The sequence below is a fragment of the Phocoena sinus genome, chromosome 17, assembly GCF_008692025.1.
Source record: "Phocoena sinus isolate mPhoSin1 chromosome 17, mPhoSin1.pri, whole genome shotgun sequence".
Classification (NCBI taxonomy): Eukaryota; Metazoa; Chordata; class Mammalia; order Artiodactyla; family Phocoenidae; genus Phocoena; species Phocoena sinus.
In genome coordinates, this window is record NC_045779.1 from 29598620 (window position 1) to 29624620 (window position 26001).

General features: G+C 37.8%; 1 protein-coding gene across 1 annotated transcript; it reads right to left on the reverse strand.

The window, feature by feature from the left end:
• Positions 1–11042: 11042 nt before the first annotated feature.
• On the reverse strand, positions 11043–25514 carry SLC7A13 (solute carrier family 7 member 13). The gene is given in 8 exon segments (XM_032609563.1): positions 11043–11164; positions 11167–11308; positions 15816–16177; positions 20589–20720; positions 24832–24935; positions 24937–25296; positions 25298–25434; positions 25437–25514. Coding segments are annotated over 8 exon segments (1437 nt in total).
• Between the last annotated feature and the right edge of the window lie 487 nt (positions 25515–26001).

A 26001-nucleotide genomic window follows, 5' to 3' on the forward strand; every position in this document is an offset into this window, starting at 1 on the left:
GTCCCGGGATCCAGGGACAACTTCCCCGGGAGAACGCACAGCACGCCTCAGTCTGGGGCAATGTCACGCTGGCCTCTGCTGCTGCAGGCTCGCCCCGCACTCCGTACCCCTCCCTACCCCCGGCCTGAGTGAGCCAGAGCCCCCAAATCAGCGGCTACTTTAACCCCGTCCTGTCTGAGTGAAGAACAGACGCCCTCCGGTGACCTACACTTAGAGGCGGGGCCAAATCCAAAGCTGAACCCCAGGAGCTCTGCGAACAAAGAAGAGAAAGGGAACTCTCTCCCAGCAGCCTCAGGAGCAGCGGATTAAAGCTCCACAATCAACTTGATGTACCCTGCATCTGTGGAATACCTGAATAGACAACGAATCATCCCAAATTGAGGAGGTGGAGTTTGAGAGCAAGATTTATTATTTTTTTCCCCTTTTCCTCTTCTTGTGAGTGTGTATGTGTATGCTTCTGTGTGAGACTTTGTCTGTATATCTTTGCTTTCACCATTTGTCCTGGGGTTCTATTCGTCGGTTCTTTTTTTTTTTTTCACTTTAAAAAATTTTTTCTTACTAATTATTCTTTTATTTTAATAACTTTATTTTATCCCCTCTTTCTTTCTACTTTTTCTCCCTTTTATTCTGAGCTGTGTGGATGAAAGGCTCTTGGTGCTCCAATCAGGAGTCAGTGCTGTGCCTCTGAGATGGGAGAGCCAACTTCAGGACACTGGTCCACAAGAGACCTCCCAGCTCCACATAATATCAAATGGCGAAAAGCTGCCAGAGATCTCCATCTCAACACCAGCACCCAGTTTCACTCAATGACCAGCAAGCTACAGTGCTGGGCACACTATGCCAAACAACTAGCAAGACAGGAACACAACCCCACCCAATAGCAGAGAGGCTGCTAAAATCATAAGTCCACAGGCACCCTAAAACACACCACCAGACGTGGACCTGCCCACCAGAAAAACAAGATCCAGCCTCATCCACCAGAACACAGGCACTAGTCCCCTAGACCAGGAAGCATACACAACCCACTGAACCAACCTTAGCCACTGGAGACAGACACCAAAAACAATGGAAACTAGGAACCTGCAGCCTGCAAAAAGGAGACCCCAAATACAGTAAGATAAGCAAAATGAGAAGATAGAAAAACACACAGCAGATGAAGGAGCAAGATAAAAACCCACCAGACCTAACAAATGAAGAGGAAATAGGCAGTCTACCTGAAAAAGAATTCAGAAGAATGATAGTAAAGATGCTCCAAAATCTTGGAAATAGAATAGAGAAAATGCAAGAAACATTTAACAAGGACCTAGAGGAACTAAAGATGAAACAAGCAATGATGAACAACACAATAAATGAAATTAAAAATACTTTAGAAGAGATCAATAGCAGAAAAACTGAGGCAGAAAAACGGTCAAGTGACCTGGAAGATAAAATAGTGGAAATAACTACTGCAGAGCAGAATAAAGAAAAAAAATGAAAAGAACTGAGGACAGTCTCAGAGACCTCTGGGACAATATTAAATGCACCAACATTCGAATTATAGGGGTCCCAGTAGAGGAAGAGAAAAAGAAAGGGACTGAGAAAATATTTGAAGAGATTATAGTTGAAAACTTCCTTAATATGGGAAAGGAAATAGTTAATCAAGTCCAGGAAGCACACAGAGTCCCATAGAGGATAAATCCAAGGAAAAACATGCCAAGACACATATTAATCAAACTGTCAAAAATTAAATAAAAAGAAAACATATTAAAAGCAGCAAGGGACAAATAACACTCAAGGGAATCCCCGTAAGTTTAACAGCTGATCTTTCAGCAGAAACTCTGCAAGCCAGAAGGGACTGGCAGGACATATTTAAAGTGATGAAGGAGAGGGCTTCCCTGGTGGTGCAGTGGTTGGGAGTCCGCCTGCCGATGCAGGGGACACGGGTTCGTGCCCCGGACCGGGAAGATCCCACATGCCTCAGAGCGGCTGGGCCCGTGAGCCATGGCCGCTGAGCCTGTGCATCCAGAGCCTGTGCTTCGCAACGGGAGAGGCCACAACAGTGAGAGGCCTGCATACCACAAAAAAAAAAAAATAAAGTGATGAAGGAGAAAAACCTGCAACCAAGATTACTCTACCCAGCAAGAATCTCATTCAGATTTGATGAAGAAATTAAAGCCCTTACAGACAAGTAAAAGCTGAGAGAGTTCAGCACCACCAAACCAGCTTTACAAGAACTGCTAAAGGAACTTCTCTAGGCAAGAAACACAAGAGAAGGAAAAGACCTACAATAAGGAACCCAAAACAATTAAGAAAATAGGTAATCAATAATTACCTTAAATGTAAATGAATTAAATGCTCCCACCAAAAGACACAGATAGGCTGAATGGATACAAAAACAAGACCCATATATATGCTGTCTACAAGAGACCCACTTCAGACCTAGAGACACATACAGACTGAAAGTAAGGGGATGGAAAAAGATATTCCATGAAAACGGAAACCAAAGGAAAGCTCGAGTAGCAATTCTCATATCAGACAAAATAGACTTTAAAATAAAGACTATTAGAAGAGACAAAGAAGGACACTATATAATGATCAAGGGATTGATCCAAGAAGAAGATATAACAATTGTAAATATTTAAGCACCTAACATAGGAGCACCTCAATAGATAAGGCAAAAACTAACAGCCATAATAGGGGGAAACGACAGTAACACATTCATTGTAGGGGACTTTAACACCCCACTTTCACCCATGGACAGATCATCCAAAATGAAAATAAATAAGGAAATACAAGCTTTAAATGATACATTAAACAAGATGGACTTAATTGATATTTATAGGACATTCTATCCAAAAACAACAGAATACACAGTTTTCTCAAGTGCTCATGGAACATTCTCCAGGGTAGATCATATCTTGGGTCACAAATCAAGCCTTGGTAAATTTAAGAAAATTGAAATTGTATCAAGTATCTTTTCCAACCACAACGCTATAAGACTAGATATCAATTACAGGAAAAGATCTGTAAAAAATACAAACACATGGAGGCTAAACAATACACTACTTAATAACGAAGTGATCACTGAAGAAATCAAAGAGATAATCAAAAAGTACCTAGAAACAAATGACAATGGAGACACGACGACCCCAAACCTATGGGATGTAGCAAAAGCAGTTCCAGCAGGGAAGTTTATAGCAATACAATCCTACCTTAAGAAACAGGAAACAACTCGAATAAACAACCTAACATCGCACCTAAAGCAATTAGAGAAAGAAGAACAAAAAAACCCGAAAGTTACCAGAAGGAAAGAAATCATAAAGATCAGATCAGAAATAAATGACAAAGAAATGAAGGAAACGATAGCAAAGATCACCAAAACTAAAAGCTGGTTCTTTGAGAAGATAAACAAAATTGATAAACCATTAGCCAGACTCATCAAGAAAAAAGGGAGAAGACTCAAATCAATAGAATTAGAAATGAAAAAGGAGAAGTAACAACTGACACTTTAGAAATACAAAAGATCATGAGAGATTACTATAAGCAACTCTACGCCAATAAAATGGACAACCTGGAAGAAATGGACAAATTCTTAGAAATGCACAACCTGCCAAGACTGAATCAGGAAGAAATAGAAAATATGAATAGACCAATCAGAAGCACTGAAATTGAAACTGTGATTAAAAATCTTCCAACAAACAAAAGCCCAGGACCAGATGGCTTCACAGGCGAATTCTATCAAACATTTAGAGAAGAGCTAACACCTAACCTTCTCAAACTCTTCCAAAATATAGCAGAGGGAGGAACACTCCCAAACTCATCCTATGACACCACCATCACCGTGATACCAAAACCAGACAAGGATGTCACAAAGAAAGAAAACTAGAGGCCAATATCTCTGATGAACATAGTTGCAAAAATCCTCAACAAAATACTACTAAACAAAATTCAACAGAACATTAAGAGGATCATACACCGTGATCAAGTGGGGTTTATTCCAGGAATGCAAGGATTCTTCAATATACGCAAATCTATCAATGTGATAAACCATATTAACAAATTGAAGGAGAAAAACCATATGATCATCTCAATAGATGCAGAGAAAGCTTTCGACAAAATTCAACACCCATTTATGATAAAAACCCTGAAGAAAGTAAGCATAGAGGGAACTTTCCTCAACATAATAAAGGCCATATATGACAAGCCCACAGCCAACAACTTCCTCAATGGTGAAAAACTGAAAGCATTTCCACTAAGATCAAGAACAAGACAAGGTTGCCCACTCTCACCACTCTTATTCAACATAGTTTTGGAAGTTTTAGCCACAGCAATCAGAAAAGAAAAGGAAATAAAAGGAATCCAAATCAGAAAAGAAGAAGTAAAGCTGTCACTGTTTGCAGATTACACGATACTATACATAGAGAATCCTAACGATGCTACCAGAAAACTACTAGAGCTAATCAATGAATTCAGTAAAGTAGCAGGATACAAAATTAATGCACAGAAATCTCTGGCATTCCTATACACTAATGATGAAATATCTGAAAGTGAAATCAAGAAAACACTCCCATTTGCTGTTGCAACAAAAAGAATAAAATATCTAGGAATAAACTTACCAAAGGAGACAAAAGACCTGTAAGCAGAAAATTATAAGATACTGATGTAAGAAATTAAAGATGATACAAAAAGATGGAGAGATATACCATGTTCTTGGATTGGAAGAATCAACATTGTGAAAATGACTCTACTACCCAAAGCAATCTACAGATTCAATGCAATCCCTATCAAGCTAACACTGGCATTTTTCACAGAACTAGAACAAAATATTTCACAATTTGTATGGAAACACAAAAGACCCCGAATAGCCAAAGCAATCTTGATAATGAAAAGCAGAGTGGAGGAATCCAGCTACCTGACTTCAGACTATACTACAAAGCTACAGTAATTAAGACTATGGTACTGGCACAAAAACAGAAATGTAGATTAATGGAACAGGATAGAAAGCCCAGAGGTAAACCCACGCACATATGGTCACCTTATCTTTGATAAAGGAGGCAGGAATGTACAGTGGAGAAAGGACATCCTCTTCGATAACTGGTGCTGGGAAAACTGGACAGGTACATGTAAAAGTATGAGATTAGTTCACTCCCTAACCCCATACACAAAAATAAGCTCAAAATGGATTAAAGACCTAAATGTAAGGCCAGAAACTATCAAACTCTTAGAATAAAACATAGGCAGAACACTCTATAATATAAATCTGGTGGCATCTTTAGGCTTTTCTATGTATAGTGTCATGTCATCTGCAAACAGTGACAGTTTTACTTCTTCTTTTCCAATTTGTATTCCTGTTATTTCTTTTTCTTCTCTGATTGCTGGGGCTAGGACTTGCAAAACTATGTTGAATAATAATGGTGAGAGTGGGTATCCTTGTCTTGTTCCTGATCTTAGAGGAAATGCTTTCAATTTTTCACCATTGAGAATGATGTTGGCTGTGGGTTTGTCATATATGGCCTTTATTATGTTGAGGTAGGTTCCCTCTATGCCCACTTTCTGGAGAGTTTTTTCTATCATAAATGGGTGTTGAATTTTGTTGAAAGCTTTTGCTGCATCTATTGAGATGATCATATTGTTTTATTGTTCAGTTTGTTAATGCGGTGTATCACATTGATTGATCTGCATATATTGGAGAATCCTTGCATTCCTGGGATAAATCTCACTTGATCATGGTGTATGATCCTTTTAATATGCTGTTGGATTCTGTTTGCTAGTATTTTGTTGAGGAGTTTGCATCTATGTTCATCGGGGATATTGGTCTGTAATATTTTTTGTGTGTGATATCTTTGTCTGGTTTTGGTATCAGGGTGACGGTGACCTCATCGAATGAGCTTGGGAGTGTTCCCTCCTCTATACCCTTTGGAAGAGTTTGAGAAGTTTGGGTGTTAGCTCTTCTCTAAATGTTTCACAGAATTCTTCTGTGAAACCATCTTGTCCTGGACTTTTTATTTTTAGAAGATTTTTAATCACAGTTTCAATTACATTACTTGTAATCAGTCTGCTCATATCTCATATTTCTCCATGATTCAGTCTCGGAAGGTTGTGCTTGTCTAAGAATTTGCCCATTTCTTCCAGGTTGTCCATTTTATTGGCGTAGAGTTGCTTGTAGTAGTCTCTTATGAGCCTTTGTACTTCTACAGTGTAGTTGCTACTTCTCCTTTTTTGTTTCTAATTTTATTGATTTGGGTCTTCTCCCTTTTTTACTTGATGAGTCCAGCTAAAAGTTGATCAATTTTGTTTATCTTCTCAAGTAACCAGCTTTTAGTTTTAATGATCTTTGCTGTTGTTGTCTTCATTTCTATTTCATTTATTTCCGCTTTGACTTTTATGATTTCTTTCCTTCTACTAACTTTGGGTTTTGTTTGTTCTTCTTTCTCTAGTTGCTTTAGGTGTAAGGTTAGATTGTTTATTTGAGATTTTTCTTGTTTCTGGACGTGAGATTATCTTGCTATAAACTTCCCTCTTAGAACTGCTTTTGCTGCATCCCATAGGTTTTTAGTCATCATGTTTTCATTGTCATTTGTTTCAATGTGTTTTTTGATTTCCTCTTTGATTTGTTCAGTGATCTCTTGCTATTTAGTAGCATATTGTTTAACCTCTATGTGTTTGTGATTTTTACAGTTTTTTTTCCTGTAATTGATTTCTAATCTCATAATATTTTGGTTGGAAAAGATGCTTGATAATATATCAGTTTTCTTAAATTTACCAAGGCTTGATTTGTGACCCAAGATGTGATCTATCCTGGAGAATGTTCTGTGTGCACTTAAGAAGAAATTGTAGTCTTCTGCTTTCATATGGAATGTCCTATAAATTAAATATCTGTTAAGTCTATCTGGTCTATTGCATCTTTTAAAGGTTTTGTTTCCTTATTAATTTTGTCTAAATGATTTCTCCATTGGTGAGAGTGGGGTGTTAAAATCCCCTACTCTCAATGTGTTACTGTCGATTTCCCTTTTTATGGCTGTTAGTATTTGCCTTATGTATTGTGGTGCTCCTATATTGGGTGCATAAATATTTATAATTGTTATATCTTCTTGGATTGATCCTTGCTCATTATTTAGTGTCCTTCTTTGTCTCTTGTAACGTCTTTATTTTAAAGTCTATTTTATCTGACACGAGTATTGCTACTCCAGTTTTCTTCTGATTTCCATTTGCATGGAATATATTTTTCTATCCCCTCACTTTCAGTCTGTAGGTGGCCCTAGGTCTGAGAGGGTGTCTTGTAGACAGCAAGTATATGGATCTTGCTTTTGTATCCATTCAACTAGTCTGTGCCTTTTTGTTGGAGCATTTAATCCATTTACATTTAAGTTAATTATCAATATGTATGTTCCTATTACCATTTTCTTATTTGTTTTGGTTTTGTTTGCGTAGGTCCTCTTCTTCTCTTGTGTTTCCTGCCTAGAGAAGTTCCTTTAGCATTTGTTGTAAAACTGGTTTGGTTGTGCTGAATTCTCTTAGCTTTTGCTTGTCTGTAAAGCTTTTGATTTCTCCATCAAATCTGAATGATATCCTTTCTGGGTAGAATAATTTTGGTTGTAGGTTTTTCCCTTTTATCACTTTAAGTACATCCTGCCACTACCTTGTGGCCTGCAGAGTTTCCATTGAAAAATTAGCTGATAACTTTACAGAGATTCCCTTGTATGTTATTTATTACTTTTCCCTTGCTGCTTTTAATATTTTTTCTTTGAATTTAATTTTTGTTAGTTTGATATTAATCAAACTAATTTTGATTAGTTTGATTAGATGCATATTAATGCATCTCTGTGTGTTTCTCCTTGGGTTTATCCTGTATGGGACTCTCCATGCTTCTTGCACTTGAGTGGCTATTTCCTCTCCTATGTTAGGGAAGTTTTCCACTATAATCTCTTCAAATATTTTCTCAGACACTTTCTCTTTCTCTTCTTCTTCTGGGACCCCTATAATTTGAATGTTGGTGTTTTTAACATTGTCCCAGAGGTCTCTGAGACTGTCCTCATTTCTTTTCATTCTTTTTTCTTTATTCTGCTCCATGGCAGTTATTTCCACCATTCTATATTCCAGCTCTCTTATTCATTCTTCTGCCTCAGTTACTCTGCTATTGTTTCCTTCTAGAGTATTTTTCATTTCAATTATTTTGTTGTTCATCACTTTTTGTTTATTCTTTAGTTCTTCTAGGTCCTTGTTAAACATTTCTTGTATTTTCTTGATCCATGCCTCCATTCTATTTCCAAGATTTTGGATCACTTTTACTACCATTACTCTGAATTCTTTTCCAGGTAGATTGCCTATTTCCCCTTCATTTATTTGGTTTTATAGGTTTTTACCTTGCTCCTTCATGTTTAATGTATTTTTCTGTCATCTCATTTTTTTTGATGGGTAGGGCTGTGTTCCTGTCTTGCTGGTTGTTTGGCCTGAGGTGTCCAGCACTGGAGTTTTCAGGCAGTTGGGTGGAGCCATGTCTTTGTGCCAAGATGAGATGAGGAGCTCTGGGAGAGCTCACACTGATTAATATTCCCTGGGGCCTGCAGTTCTCTGTTAGCCCAGTGTCTTGGACTTGGTGTTCCCACCACAGGGGCTCAGGTCAGACCCCCAGCCTGGACACCAAGACCCCAGAAACCACAAGGCAAAAAAATAAATAAAGACAAAGCCCAAGGCAAATAATAAAGCTAAACTGAACAAACAAAAACAAACACACAAACAAAAAAAGAAAACAGACAAATAAAACCCAAGACAAATAACAAAAACAGATCCAAGCAAAAAAAAACAATCCAACAAGCAAACAACAACAACAGCAAAAACCCACAAGGAAATTAAAACGCCAGAAGACACCCAAACAAACAAGACAGCCCAAAAACCAAAACCAATAATAAAAACAAAACTAGCTAAACAGAAAACAAAAAATAAAACAAAAGTAAAAGGACAAGCTAAAAGAAGAGCTAAGAGAACAAAAGACAAACACATGAAAATGACAAAAACAGAAATTAAAACATAAAAGAAATTTTTAAAAAACAAAGTAAAAACACTATGAAACAAAACAACACAAAAATATCAAAAGAACAAACCAACAGAAAACAAAATCACAAAACAAATGAAAACAAAAACCAGACAACAAAAAAGAGCAGAATAATAACAAGAAAAAAAAATAAAATAAAATTAGAAAAATAAAAAATATTAGAAAAAATAAAAATGAAACAACAAAACACATCAATAAATAAATAATAAATTTTTAAATTTTAAAAATAAAAGTAAGGATTCCATCCATGGTGCCTCTTCCATCGGTGCCCTTGCCCTCATGGTGAGCTCCGTGCAACCCACACTTCCCCAGGAGGTCCTCCAAGACCTTTAGGTAGGTCTCTGAACCCACTGTGTCAGCCCCACCTTTGCGTGTGTTTTTTTCACCAGCATCTGCTCCTGAAGCTGGCCCAGAGCACATGTGCCCACACAGGCCAACTGGGGCACAGACTTCCCACCTGTACCCATGCAGCCAGAGGAAGCTTTGGTGGGGGTGGGACATAGGCCTGGGGCCCATGCAGCCCTCGGAGGCTTTGAGGGGTGCGGTGCTCAGGCCCAGGACACACACTGCCAGAGGAATCTTTGTTGGGGTGGTGCGCAGGCTGCCAGGACCCACCTAGTCCTTGGAGGCTTTGGGGGAGCAGTGCTCAGGCCCACTGGACCCGTGCAGCCAGAGGAGGCCCTGGCAGAGCAGGGCTCAGACCCGGGCCCTAGCAGGCTCACTGGGGCCCAAGAGGGTAGAGGATACCCTGACTTGAGGGGTGGGCAAGCCCACTCAGGTGTGCCCACTGCCCAAGGAGGCCAGGCCAGCAGGTGGGGAAGGGCACTGCAATGGCGGCCCTGCCCTTTGCTCACCAATTAACAATGGTGCCCGACTTCTCTGGTGGCCCGGTCTTCCTCTGCCAACCTTCCCAGCTGTGGAGCCCTTCCCTCTTGCTGCCCCACGCTGCCTCCCCACCGTCAACAGCCATCCCCTCCCCAGGTCCACCCTCCAAACCTCACTCTCCAGTACCCAGCCCTCCTCTCCACCAGGAGACACACAACTCAGGCTGAGGTGCACAGTGCTGTGACACAGACCATATACATATGTCTCACTGTGTCTCACCCTCTACAGACCAGCTGCCACATTCCCTTCTGATCCCGCAATCCCCTGAAGGTCCCTCTCTGTCCCCACTGATCCCCTCACCATGAATGGGGCCCTCTGAGTGTGGGAATCTCTTTTCTTCCCTAGCCCCACTTCAGGGGCACCAGTCCTGTCCCACCTCCACTTTTCTTGCCCCCCTCCTTCCCTTCCACGTCATACCCAGTTGCACAGAGATTCCTCCAGTCCCCGTGGGTGTCTGAGGTCCCCCACTAGTGCTCAGTAGGTGCTCTGCAAGAATTGCTCTGATGCATTCTTGTGTACTTGTGAGGAGATGTGAACTCCACATCCTCTTACTTGGCCATCTTGACTCTGCCCCCTCTCCAAATGGGTTGTTTTCTATATTCAAATCAGCACCAAAAGAAGGACTCAGGAAAGTTGAAGAGAATGCTTTTTAATTTAATTTAATTTATTTATTTATTTAATTTTTTATTTTTGGCCACACAGCGCCGCTTGTGGGATCTCAGTTCCCTGACCAGGGATTGAACCCAGGCCACAGCAGTGAAAACACTGAATTCTAACCACTAGACCACCAGGGAACTCCCATGCTTTTTTATTTTTAATTGTTAACTTTTATTACAAGACAACCACAACTTCAGTAAAGAAGGGATGGGGTGCAGAAAAAATGGAAGAGTGGGAGAGACATCATCAATATATCAATGCAAACCAAGACTTAAGCTTTCTGCAAAACAACTGAGCTTTCATTACACATTACAATTTCTGTGTGATTTTTAAAGATAGGTACTGTCCTGTGTACTTCTGTATATATCATCTCATTTGAGAAAGAAAGTTACCATAGGTACTTTATCATTAATGTTCCATTATGTGCTTAATCTTTATTTGGAACTTGATGTGTTTTTAGAAGGCTATTTTATTTCACAGTTCCTACTTCTACTTCTGACATCTGTTCATCAGACACTTCAGGGATGCAAATATTAAACAGCAATTGTAAATAATATGTCATCTTCTCAAACCAAAGCAACCTCAATTTAGATATATTAAAGGTATATAAAACAGAAGTCCACTGAGAATAAAGAGACACACATAGATATAATACATATGTGGAGACTTCACCAAAGGTATCAAAACCAAGCACAGGCTGATAGCTATTGCTACCAGTAGAAATGGCAAAAACACCTGAAAAGAGCAAATTTTTTTTTAAATTAGATACGAAAACCCATTTAAGGTACTTACATATTTACATAAACAAAATGTAAGATATAAGCTACTCATAGAAAATGGGTTAAATTATCCATGAATTTAGAGAAACCTGGCTTACTATTTAAGATGTTGAAAATTCTTATTGTTAAGGTGTTGGCTGTAGGGAATGAACATCTAGCATTTGACTGTTCGTGAGTGAAAATAATCATGACCATTTGCTGGTAGAATAAGCATCTTCTGGTCTAGAAGGCATGAGTTCTTTAAGAGGGAGTTCCTAAGGCCCAAAGGAAGTCAAAACAATTTTCCCAGAAAAATATCTCAAGGCAGTAGGAAATTCATCTCAATAACACAGAGTATCCTCAGACCCTCTGTTACTCAAGTAGATATTGACAGGTAAATATTATGGCTTTGTAGGCTCAGTATATTAAAAACAAAACAAATCAAAATAAAAACTTTGGCCAAAACAAATCTCCTTATTTTTGTGGATTTTTTTGGCTTCTGTTTTGGCCAAAAACCTTGAATCCCTATCCTTGGCACTTGCTTTGTGTTAGTATTGCAAGTGTTTTGCACCAAACATTACCCTACCTAGGGAGAAAATTCAGTAGGCAATCACTTTTACAATGTATTTAAAAGACAGATATGAATCTATACCTCCAAAGTATAACACAGCTAGTCACAAGTTATTAAACCCTTTAATTAGAGGGTCACTCATTTGGGGTTTAAATCATTAAGAAACTTTTTTTTTAACATCTTTATTGGGGTATAATTGCTTTACAATGGTGTGTCAGTTTCTGCTTTATAACAAAGTGAATCAGTTAGACATATACATATGTTCCCATATGTCTTCCTTCTTGCATCTCCCTCCCTCCCACCCTCCCTATCCCACCCCTCCAGGCTGTCACAAAGCACCGAGCCAATATCCCTGTGCCATGCGGCTGCTTCCCACTAGCTATCTACCTTACGTTTGTTAGTGTGTATATGTCCATGACTCTCTCTTGCCCTGTCACAGCTCACACTTCCCACTCCCCATATCCTCAAGTCCGTTCTCCAGTAGGTCTGCATCTTTATTCCTGTCTTCCCCCTAGGTTCTTCATGACATTTTTATTTCTTAAATTCCATATATATGTGTTGGCATACGGTATTTGTCTTTTTCTTTCTGATTTACTTCACTCTGTATGACAGACTCTAGGTCTATCCACCTCATCACAAATAGCTCAATTTTGTTTCTTTATGGCTGAGTAATATTCCATTGTATATATGTGCCACATCTTCTTTATCCATTCATCCGATGATGGGCTCTTAGGTTGTTTCCATCTCTGGGCTATTGTAAATAGAGCTGCAATGAACATTTTGGTGCATGACTCTTTTTGAATTTTGGTTTTCTCAGGGTATATGCCCAGGAGTGGGAATGCTGGGTCATATGGTAGTTCTACTTGTAGAATTTTAAGGAACCTCCATACTGTTTTCCATAGTGGCTGAACCAATTCACATTCCCACCAGCAGTGCAAGAGTGTTCCCTTTTCTCCACACCCTCTCCAGCATTTATAGTTTCTAGATTTTTTGATGCTGGCCATTCTGACTGGTGTGAGATGATATCTCATTGTAGTTTTGATTTGCATTTCTCTAATGATTAATGATGTTGAGCATTCTTTCATGTGTTTGTTGGCAATCTGTATATCTTCTTTGGAGAAATGTCTATTTAGATCTGCCCATTTTTGGATTGGGTTGTTTGTTTTTTTGTTATTGAGCTGCTTGTAAATTTTGGAGATTAATCCTTTGTCAGTTGCTTCATTTGCAAATATTTTCTCCCATTCTGAGGGTTGTCTTTTGGTCTTGTTTATGGTTTCCTTTGCTGTGCAAAAGCTTTGAAGTTTCATTAGGTCCCATTTGTTTATTTTTGTTTTTATTTCCATTACTCTAGGAGGTGGGTCAGAAAGGGTCTTGCTGTGATTTATGTCATAGAGTGTTCTGCCTATGTTTTCTCCTAAGAGTTTGATAGTTTCTGGCCTTACATTTAGGTCTTTAATCCATTTTGAGCTTATTTTTGTGTATGGAGTTAGGGAGTGATCTAATCTCATACTTTTACATGTACCTGTCCAGTTTTCCCAGCACCACTTATTGAAGAGGATGTCCTTTCTCCACTGTACATTCCTGCCACCTTTATCAAAGATAAGGTGTCCATATGTGCATGGGTTTATCTCTGGGCTTTCTATCCTGTTCCATTGATCTATCTTTCTGTTTTTGTGCCAGTACCATACTGTCTTGATTACTGTAGCTTTGTAGTATAGTCTGAGGTCAGGGAGCCTGATTCCTCCAGCTCCTTTTTTCGTTCTCAAGATTGCTTTGGCTATTCGGGGTCTTTTGTGTTTCCATACAAATTGCAAAATTTTTTGTTCTAGTTCTGTGAAAAATGCCAGTGGTCTTTTGATAGGGATTGCATTGAATCTATAGACTGCTTTGGGTAGTAGAGTCATTTTCACAATGTTGATTCTTCCAATCCAAGAGCATGGTATATCTCTCCATCTATTTGTATCATCTTTAATTTCTTTCATCAGTGTCTTATAATTTTCTGCATACAGGTCTTTTGTCTCCTTAGGTAGGTTTATTCCTAGATATTTTATTCTTTTTGTTGCAATGGTAAATGGGAGTGTTTTCTTGATTTCACTTTCAGGTTTTTCATCATTAGTATATAGGAATGCCAGAGATTTCTGTGCATTAATTTTGTATCCTGCTACTTTACCAAATTCATTGATTAGCTCCAGTAGTTTTCTGGTAGCATCTTTAGGATTCTCTATGTATAGTATCATGTCATCTGCAAACAGTGACAGCTTTACTTCTTCTTTTCCGATTTGGATTCCTTTTATTTCCTTTTCTTCTCTGATTGCTGTGGCTAAAACTTTCAAAACTATGTTGAATAAGAGTGGTGAGAGTGGGCAACCTTGTCTTGTTCTTGATCCTAGTGGAAATGCTTTGTTTTTCACCATTGAGGATGATGTTTGCTGTGGGCTAAGAAACTCCTTTTAATTAGTAAAATACCCCTGAGAAAGATAACCTATCATCTCAGAGCTTACCATCAGTTATCCAAAAACTGAGAGAGGAGAGAAAAGCATTCATGTGGGCATTAGAGACAAATTTCAAGCACTTATGCTATGGTTACCCTTGCCTTCCTTTTTGATGCAAATGAATATCAAATAATAATATAAATAATAATAACTATCAATGTGGCTCTGTATTGTTTGCATGCCTTAGCTCATTTAATACATCCTACATTCTTAGGAGGTAAGCATTATTTATTCCCATTTTAGGTCTGAAGACACTGAGGATCAGTGGTTAAAAAACAAGAGGATTCCCCTTCCCTATGTACTCTCTGAGCATACTCTGGAGGCCACCACGTAGCAATGCTCATACTATGGTTTTGGTTCATCTGACTGTCTACATAGATTATAGTCTGCCTGAATGCAGAAGCCAAGTCTTATTCCTTTCTGCACCCAGAATACCTAGCAAGGTATTCAAATCATAGTGGCTTCTCAATAATTGATCTAATTAGGGGATGGCTGGATGGAAGTAGAAGGAACTGAAAAGAAAAGATGGTTGTAAGTCAACCAAAGCTGATGATTAGAATGCTGCTTCCTCCCAGAGTTCTTTCTTATATTTTGTACTTAGTGAGAGACAAACCTCCTAAAGAGACTGCCTAGATTTGAATCTTGGCTCCACTCCATGCTGTGTGACCTTGGGCAAGTGATAACTTTGATAGACCTATTTCCTTATCTGTAAAATGGGGATAACACTAGTATCCATCTTTCGTATTACCGAGAGAAATAATTTTGATAATCCAAGCAAAGCTTTTAACATGATGCTGAGCCAACCAAGCCCGTTTTTACTATTCTGATAATCAAAGCATCAGGCCACCTTTCTCCAATAGTTTCCTTATGCTGTCCAGTTTTTTCTTCTTTCCTTTTCTATGATTAAAGAGCACTCCTGTGAAACTCTTCTTCATCCAGACTGAAAGTAAGTTTAAATGTAAGTAGAATTGAAAGGATGGAATTTGTTGTTGATCAAGTTAAGCTGACGTTTCAGGACAGGAGATGTTATAACTTGTGACCCCACAGCAGCACTTGCCTCTTCTTATTTCCCACCTGCAAAATCTGACCCTGACTGTGGAAGATACTGGTATGCAGTGGTAGCTAGCTACAGAACTAAACAAAGTAATCTCTGCTGAAAAGACTCATAATGATTTGTCTGACAGTCCAGAGGACTATCCTTCTCTCTAACAAACCAAACAGAACCTGAGAGATTTTATATTGAGTAAAATCTACCCAATAAAAATAAAAATTAAAACTAAGACCAAATTATCTGTACATGCTTCACAATTTGTTAGTAATAAAAAGTTCTACTTGTAGACATTCTGAATATAGTCTTCCAATACATTTACACCCAGTATCTTTGATTTCACACAGAAAAAAATTAGAAAACTCACTTTTACCTTATAAGGTCGAGGTAGATTGGGCTTTTGGTATCTCAGTTTTAGTATTCCTGTCATTGATAAAGCAGACCAAATAGAAACTACAATATAAAGATCGTTTATCAAATCAATTAGGTTTGTCAAGACAACCGCAATGGACACCATAATGACAAGTAGTAGCACAGACATAAATGGAGAGGAGTAAATATTAAGCATGTTAAATAACAAAGGCAGCTGGCCCTCTTGGGCTGCAATGTATATTACTCTTGATGATTCAAATACATTAATCAGAAGGTTGCTAAATAATGAGGCAGAAATACCAAAAGGAATAACCCATGTTAATGAGGGGTTAACTCTATCAGTCCATGTGAGAGCCACAGCATCTGCAGAAAAACCAGAACACACAGAAGAAAATGTATTTAAAAAGATAATGATAAAACTTAAAAAATTATTTTTTTAAAAAAGGAGGACATTTAAAAAGTCATTAAAATTTTGAATTTCATTTAATTTCACACTTTAATTCCTTATGCATGTGTCCATAGCTCTGTCAAACCAGTTATTATTTTATGTGTCTTCCCCAACAGACAAGGAATTTCATTTCTTGAGGGCAAAGATCATTTACTTTCTATAAAACTACTTCATTCAGTGACAGACATAGAGTAAATTTTCAATGATACTTGAGAAATAAATTGATTTTGTTGAATGGATGATTGAGTGAGTGCTTAAACTAAAACTAGTTTACAGAGTACTGATAATTACAGTCAGAGTGAAAAAAAAGCACAGTGCAATGCTGCTGACACAGGAATGAGACTCACAAAGTTCCCATATCATGGTGCAATTTGAAATACTTAACAGAAATAAAAATAAACCATATAGATAGGGAAAATAAATTACACACAGATTAAAATACTTATGACTTCTGGGCACTAGCCTAAACTATAGACCAGGGGCTCTCAGGGGAGGTGGTTTTGCTCCTCAGGGGTCATTTGACAAAGTCTGGAGACATTTTTGGTTGCCACAGCTGAGGAGGTAGGAGGTTACTGCTGTCATCTAGTGGGTAGAGGCCAAAGATGCTGCTAAATATCCTACAATGCATGGGACAAAACAACAAAAAATGATATGGTCCAAAATGTCTAGTGCTAAGATTGAGAAACCTTGGTATTGACCAATCTTTAGAGAATATTGAGATTTTTTAACTTAAAGGTGAAGAGATCTTATGAACACTAATTCAGTATAAGTCAGTAGGTATAAAAGGCATCAGTGAAAACAATTATCCACTATCTAGGAATCTGAATCCAATTCATATTATGTAGGATATATAAGCTAGGATAGATCATTCAGACTCAGAAAAAAAAATTCTCAGTTTTTCAGTGGAAAGAGTGCAACACGATCTGTGTCCCTGGGGGTAGGGGTCCTCCAGGGTTATGGCAAAGCTGTTTTCCAGGAGAGCCTCCAGCACGTCAACATACTGGCTTATAACAAACAGTAAAATTTTTTCAATATGATGAAATTGAAATTTCATCAGTGATTCCTGTTCTTTAAAGTCTATTTTTTAAAGCCCTTTCAAATAGCCTCAAGTGCTCTTTTCACTATTCTCTTTAATGCTATTCTATAATATTGGGTCTTGTTTTAAAATGTCTCCTGCCTCACTTAATATTCATTTTAAAGAAGGTATTGTTGGTTATTCCTCCTGAACAGTCATACCTCTGCACATTTTCCATTTTCAGACACATTTCAGAAATACTTCTTTTCAGTAGTGAAGCAATTGTTCTTCTTTGATTTCCCATCCTTTTCAAACCTGGTTGGTTATAATTAGAGGAAGTTCTAGTTCAGCTCTGCTGCATAATCTTTATCTCTATCTTACAATTGATATTTTTTTCTTTTTCATTCCTTCCCTTATGTTATTTATTTTCTTTAAAAAATTATATTATAAATGCTTTTGATAAAAAGTAAAATAAATAGCTCCAAAACACATAAAGTAAAAATGTGTCCCTTTCTTTGCCAATCCTTCATTCATACACCCCAGAAGTAACTACCGTTAACATCTTTTTTGATATACTTTCATAACTTTTCTATGCATATATAAGCATCTGTGAGAGGTATGTATATGTGTACATATATGTATTTGTGTGTGTGTGTGTATGTGTGTGCTCCTGCATGGTTAATCTTGCTTTTTTCACCTTCCAATATATCTTGATCATATTAATACATATACATCTATCTAATTATCTTTAAAATTTTTCAGTATTCCATTATATAACTGCAACTTAAATTATTTACTATTTCCATATTGGTGGATTTTTAGGTTGTTTTCAATTTTTTACTAATTAAAAATGTTCTTTAATGAACACACTTGTGCCCTCAGGTGTTGGTGCACTTCTCCTCTGAGAGTAAATTCTTAGAAGTGGGATTTGTGAGTCAAAAGGTATATACTTTTTAAAATAAGCTAGGTATTACAAAATTACCCTCCAAAAATGATTGTACCAATTTACTAGTAAGTGATTTTAACATTTTCAGTTTCCTCTCAAAGTACTTAATCATGCCTGGTTGACCAGTTATCTGCAGGCTGCTTCTGGTCAAAGAAACTTTCTTAGCCTCTGCTCCCAGACAATGTACTTACTCTTTTGGATTATCTTTTCCTATGCCAATAGTCTCTAGTTTCAAGTATGACACGGAACCCTCAAGAACACCAAGTGGGAGCAACCTTGTCAACGGTGTGTTAGCAGGGCTTTCAGGAACTTTGAAATCCTCAGACTGAAAAAGCCAGGAACCTGTACTCCTCACTATGACATTTCCACAAACCTCATTGTAGAGGGACAGGCTTCCCCTACTGTGCTGTAGAACTTACTCTATTTTTTCTTCTAAGAAAAACACACACATCCTAGATGGTCTATATCCTTTTGTAGCTTTTTATGTTTATTAAATATACCCATTTGTTTGAAAACATTCACTCCTTAATCCTTAAAATTCCTTAATTTAGGAATCCATTTCTTTTGCTTATAATTTTTTCTCCTATTATATAAATTTTGCCATTCATTAAAGAAAATTTGGAAAATTTAGTAAAGAATAAACAAAAATCACCCTCAATATCATTCCAACAGGTCACTATTAATTAGTTATTGATATTTTCTGTTTTATATTGTAATATAGATCCTGCCTTTGCTCTCATTATTACATTATAAACAGTCTTTTTACTTTAAGTATTCTTCAAAAATATGATCTTTGAAAAATCTCAGGATGGTCTATTATATACATTTCTATAAATTATTTATTTATTTCAAATTTATTGGATATTTTGGTGGTCCTTAATTTTTTGCTTTCATAGGTAATGCTATGATGATTGTCCCTGTACATACATTTTTCATGTATAGCTCTGATTATTTCCTTAATGTAAGTTCATAATACAATAAAAGGTAGATATTTGAAATCAAAAATATTATTTCAGAATTTAAACAACATCTAAGGATGATATGTCTAAAAGAATTGTATTAATTATAGTCAAAACACTTCATGTGTCTTCCATACATGCCAAAACTAGTATACCGCCCACAAAAATGCTGCAACTGTTATGACACACCAGAAGAGATATTCATCATTTTTAACAACGAGTATGGCCAGAGCACTGGCCAAAACAGATGCCAGCTTCAGTGAGCCATTATAGCTGAGCCAGCTGACCAACAGCCCTGACCACACCTGTACGTAGCTTCATAAATTTATTTTCTACATAATCAAAGTAGTTAATAAATCATTACTTGTTTCTGTCCAATTTAGCAATTGGTTTATTCCCACAAATACTCAGAATCTTGACTATTTCTAATGTACAGCTCCCTAACAGAGCTAGACCACTATGAATCAACACTGATACCATGCATATGGCAGCTTCCTACATGGCAGTAACACAAGAATTGAGGCAAAGTGTGTTAGGGCTTTTATGTTAAACCTCCCTTAGATTTATTTCCAGTGCCCCAAAGATTTACCAAAACAGTAATAACTACTCAAAAGACATTAGTCCCAAAAGTACTGGCTGATAACTCAACGTTTAATGCTGATTTGAGGAAATTGCTGGTCTTTCATATTTCCTGTTCCTCATTTCTTTCCAAATTTCCTTTTATTCCTTGAATCTGTTACCCATTTTTAAATGTATGTTTATTTCCTTAAGATTTTCCTATTCTTTCATTTTTTATTCTACAACTAGGGCCCTAAAATAGTTATCTTTTTGTCAAATTTCCAATATGTTCAGGGTCCTTTGCCACTATAAATTTTAGAGTTATTTATGGTAAATAACAACATTATATTACATATTAATCATATTAACTATGTATATCAGTTGACCATTAGCATCTATTCTTTTAACTGCTAATGTCCTACATTTCAAGTTTATCATTCTTTATGTCACCTAGAAGAACATTTGGAAAATTCATGTTGTGAAATTTTTAGTAGATATAATATACACATTATATATATTATAAGCACTGATTACACAGTGTCACTCTGGTGAGAAGAGATCATGAAAGGAATACTAACATTTTGAACCCAGTCTGCACCATACGCCATCATTATATATACTTTTCCATATTATCAGAAAACACATTACCATGCTTTAATGTGAAACTCATTTCTAAGCCAAATCATGCTCTTTGGCCCCTCTGTTATTTTCAAAAATTACAAGTTGACTCTCTATAAAATAATGAAAAGCAAACAGCAGTCTCAACTGGTAAAATGATACTTACATATGCTAAAAGGACCAGAACTGTCCTTATTATTGTTTATTGCCTTAGTTATTTACATACAAACCTGAAGAGAGAATTTCCTTGGGTGTCAGAACAGTCAGGTAGGAAATGTTTACCAGTAAATAAACAATAGTCACCAGAGGGAATGCAATAAATATGCATTTTAGAATTGTCTTCCTGGGTTTCTTCAGCTCCCCTATAACACGCAAAAGAGCAAAATCACAACTGGTAAAATTTATGCCTTAAATTAACTTTTAAAATTGCTCCATGTATCAAGTGTTGGGTTGGACTCTTCCTATCCGCCCCAGCCACCACCACCACCACACACACATGCACGCACACAGTAGGAACTGCTACACACACCCCTCCCTTCACAGCTTGGTGCTAAATGAAAAAAAAAGGGGGTTAATGTCTTCATTTCCCCCATAGATGGTAAAATTTCTGAAGAAATGCACAAGAATGAAAGTGAAAGCTTAGCCCATAAGACCCTGTAGGTTCGGAGTCTACCTGTGTCTTCAGTCTCCTTTGTTAGGTACTAGGTAATGAGTTTGAGTAGTGGGAATACAGTGGTGAGCAAAAACAAACATGAAGCTCAATATTAAGAAGAGGACCTATGATTAATTCAATAATCACCTAAAGAAAGTTAAAATAGTGACTGTGGTAAGCGTCCATGTGAAAAGGGAGAAAGGGCTGTGAGAATACAGTATATGACAAGTTGATGATCCCCTTTGCGATCCGTGTTACAGGCACACTGGTCTTCTTTCAGTTTCTCAAAAGTGTCATGCTCCTCGTTGCCCCTCAGCCCATTCTCTCACGTGGAATGTTCTTTCCTTTTCTAGTTGCCTAGTTGACACTTACCCTTCCTTCAGCAATCATAACTTCTTCTGGGAAAATAGGAGCTAAAAATCTCCTAGGCTAACAAAACTGTCCTATTATACATTCTCATAGCATTTGTGAAAAGAGTAAAAGAGTCTGTCATAAATACTCTCTCCCTGTAGTCTCTTTACCTTCCCTTTATGCCAATATCAAGTGCAGAAAAGACGTGATTTAGCATCATATATAATGATTTTCCAGGATAGTCTTATTCTCAAATATTGTCCCATTTGTGACACCATTTTCCCCAGTCTCACCGTTCTCTGAGAATTATCCCTGACATAAAGAATTGAACGTTGGGCTTCCTTGGTGGCGCAGTGGTTCAGAGTCCACCTGCCAATGCAGGGGACATGGGTTCGAGCCCTGGTCTGGGAAGATCCCACATGCTGCGGAGCAACTGGGCCCGTGAGCCACAATTAACTGAGCCTGCACATCTGGAGCCTGTGCTCCGCAACAACAGAGGCCGCGATAGTGAGAGGCCTGCGCACCATGATGAAGAGTGGCCCCTGCTTGCCACACTAGAGAAAGCCCATGCACAGAAACGAAGACCCAACACAGCCATAAATAAATAAATAAACAAACTTAAAAAAAAAAAAAAAAGAATTGAACGTTATAGCTATGTGTACACAATGTGACTCTGTGCCCTGGTAATAGGTAATAGGACCAAGCACAGACCTCTGACTCACTGGAAACCAATCATTGCCAGTACACGAGAAGATTTCTTGCAAGAATTTGAACCATATGTCAACAAAACTGAGAGAATCAGGAAAAAAGCATGTAATGGCAGCATAAAAATCCAGCTAATAACTCTAGTTTGTAAGTTCTAGAGCTTCCCTAATTCCTGTTGCTCCTGAAGACTGGTTGCTCAGGTCTCCCTTGAAATACAGCATTATTCTTGCAGCAAGTTCCCCTTTGCTAGTTTAAGCTAATGTGTTTCTGTTACTTAAAGCTAAATCCCTCTGACTAATAAATATTTGTCCTTTGACAAATGTCAGATTCCTTCCATCTGCATCTGCCCAAAGGTTGAATGTAATGCCCATGGCATACACAAATATGAGCTGATTAAGTACTTGATGAGTAAAGAATTAGAAAGCTCTCATTTAAATGCTGCCTGAACCACTTAACTATTTATGAGCTTCTGGACAAGTTATTGACTGTCAAGGTTTCAATTTCCTTACCTATATATTGGGGAAATGGAAAATACAGAGACAATAAAATTCCAATCAAATGCCTAGCACTTAATAAGTTATTAATGACTATGGTTATTAGTTAAAGCTTTTGGGCAAGCAGAAGGGCTACTTTTTAGGATTACCTGTACTTTCCTCTGGGCCTTTTGCTCTTTCTCATTATGTATTAGATTGTTACAGAGAGGATAGGAATATAATACAATATAACATACAATATAATAGCTAGACAGGTAGTGAATACCCTTGGTTTTGAACTTAAAAGATGGCTGTTCCTATGGTAGGCAAAGTCAGCTGCCTACAAATTACTATTTTACTGGTAAAAGTGTTACTTAGATGTTAGTTATACTTAAAATTTATTAAGTGAATTAACAATCCCAGCATACACTGAAATTCCTTCAGCTTTTGTTTACTGCTAGCTGGTTTTTAAGAATTCTGTAATAATTGATAGGTTAGCAAATTTTGTTAATCTGTCTTCAGCAAAGTCATCTAGCAATGAAACATCTTTGGCAATGGAACAAAATGAAATTGGCACAGATAGACACCAAAGATATCTCCTCTATCCTTAAAAGAGAGAGAGACAAAATGAGAGAGAGAGAAAAAGAAATTTTTTCTCATTATGCTAGCCTCTCAAATTGCAGTGACCCATTTACTCATAAAAGACATCTCTTATAGCTTTCTTTTCTCAATACTTCACTTTTAAATTCAAAGCCAAATTTCCTCTCATGCTCAAAATTCACCAATGACCTCTTAAAATTTTTTCTGATCAGTTCTCACACTCTTCAATTTCTGAAGCATTTCACCATGTTGATTTCACTCCCTTTTGGAAACATGGTGATTTTCTTTCATAATTCTCTAAACTTCCTCTGGCTTCTTCAGCAGATCCTCTTTCTCCACATACTGCCTAAAAGTTGGCATTCTCCAGTCATCTGTCTCCAGTCCTATGCCATCTTGTTCTCCGCTCTCTAGGTGCTTGGCTTAGCAATCGTATCTATCATAAAGCCCATCAGGTGGAAAGCATTTTTGCAGTCACCCAAGATTGTGTGCCATGTCTTATACACACCTGCACACTTCTAGTCTCCACAGCTTCACTCAGATTTTTCTACTGCTAGAACTTTTTGGATTCAATGAAAATTGCTACTTTTCCACTTGATGACACAGCAAAAGGTGATTTTACCTTCCACTGAATTGCCATAGTAATTATATTTTTCCCTTGTAGCCACTTATTAATTACTATCATGCCATTATTTGCTCATAAGGCACAGAATTATAGTGATTTTAAGTGATAATGCCCATTTTTCAAATGAAGGAGAAAAAAAAAAATAAGTCCAGAGAGTTAAAGATACTTGCCAAGCTAGTAAGTGACAAAAGTCAGGCCAAAATCTAGGTATTGCCAGTTCTACTAGACTATAAGCCTCTTTGGGGTAAAGAATACATCTTACTCATCTTCAGGCCCTAATACAGGACTTTAAAAATAGTCAGTGTTTAAAAAAATATCTGCTGATCGAGTGATTTAATGAATGATGGACACATCAGTCACTACAGGGGGTACTAAGATTAAAGGAAAAATTTGTTCAGTAGTAGAGCATCTGTTTCATGTTTAAATGTCAAAGAAAAAAACTGATAAAATGGTTGACTTTGAGAAACATGAAATAAGTGTGCAAGTTTCCTGAGGAGGTGAGAGGGAAAGGATACAGGTAGAGTTCAAGGGAAGAGACTGACTTTGAAAATGAAGAGAAAACTTTTGTCCTGATGTTGAAAGGAAGAGTATTAAGTCCAGCCTTAGAGCAATCAAGGATATCTATGATTATACTCTTTTTAAAAATACTTAAGAGCCTGAGTGTGTCGCACCCACCCACCCATAACACAAGCATAGTCTGCATTGGATTATTCTTGGATTCACCGTTTCATGGAAGGGGAGTATTTCCACAGCCCGAGAATTCATCCATTAATAGAATGAAAACTAGTTTGACATGGAGGTCCCATATCTGTGGTCCCGGAATAGAAAGCTGAAAAAGAGAAGTTATTCAAGAAAATAAATACTTTGGAATAACTGTGGGAAAAATTAAGAGTAGGTGATAAGTGCAGAGCTGGCATATCTTGATCTGATTTAGAAAATAATAAGGAAGAAAAAATAGATTGAATCATTTATTTTAAATGAAACAGAAAATATAATAAAAGATGTGCATTTCACATGGTGTGCAATAAGTTATGGCTTGAGATTGTTTTTCTCAAGGTATTGTTGGTTACCTGCTATATACATAGAGTATCCTCCACCTGAATATGAAAAATATCCTTGGAAGACAGCTTCTGTAAACTGGGAGGCTTCTGGAAACTCAGCACCGAAGGAGTTCTAGATTCTGCTTCCTCCCTCTTACCAGCAACACTCCTCCACTTAGGGAAATAAGGCCGAGTATGGCCATTTTCAGCACGGTGCTGGATATCTGAAGCCAAGTCACCTCTTTCACACCACGAAAATTCAGGATTCCCACAATCCACAATATGGCCAGGGCCAGACATTTCTTTGGCAGCTTTGGAGCACAGCAGCTGGGAGAAAAAGGCTGGATGCTGTACCCAGTGAGGAGCGGAGACTGACTGGCAGCTAGCCTTGGCCCCAGAAACAAGGTTATCCAGAGGTTCAGGAAAGAGACCAAGTTGCCAAAACATTTCTTCAGACAATAGTAGTGAACTCCACAGCATGGGAAGGTTATACCTCTCTGCGGAGCAGAGAGAGGTCATAATGGGCAATAAGGCACAACCAGCCCAGATGCACAGGGAGAGCCCCACGTTCATGCACGAGTACTTCAATACCCCTTTGGAGGCCACAAAAATGCCTGCTCCAATTAAATTAACATGATTATATTAATTAAAAAACTTGTGCCCCAGGAATATCTAAACACGCTCTTGAGATGTATCTTCCTCTCTGCATCCATTGTAATTGAAGAATTTTAAATTTTTATTTATATAAATTATAATTTCTGAATTTTCTTGCCTATGTTGCTGGAAAGGATGTTCATGGATTCTCTGAAATAAAAGAGTGCTGCCCTTTTTTTTTACACCGTTGTTAAATATAGCCTATGTTCAATCATTGACAAAATATATGTGATGCATCCAAGTAAAATAATGTAAGATTACTTGGAAGGGTTTAAGTTTGACTTGTTTTTTAAATTATTATCAAAATAATACATTCAGATGGAAATAAAGGATTTCAATAAGACAGGGTATTACAGCAAAAAGCAGGGGTTGGGCTTCCCTGGTGGCGCAGTGGTTGAGAGTCCACCTGCCGATGCAGGGGACACGGGTTCGTGCCCCGGTCCGGGAAGATCCCACATGCCGTGGAGCGGCTGGGCCCGTGAGCCATGGCCGCTGAGCCAGCACGTCCGGAGCCTGTGCTCCGCAACGGGAGAGGCCAGGACAGTG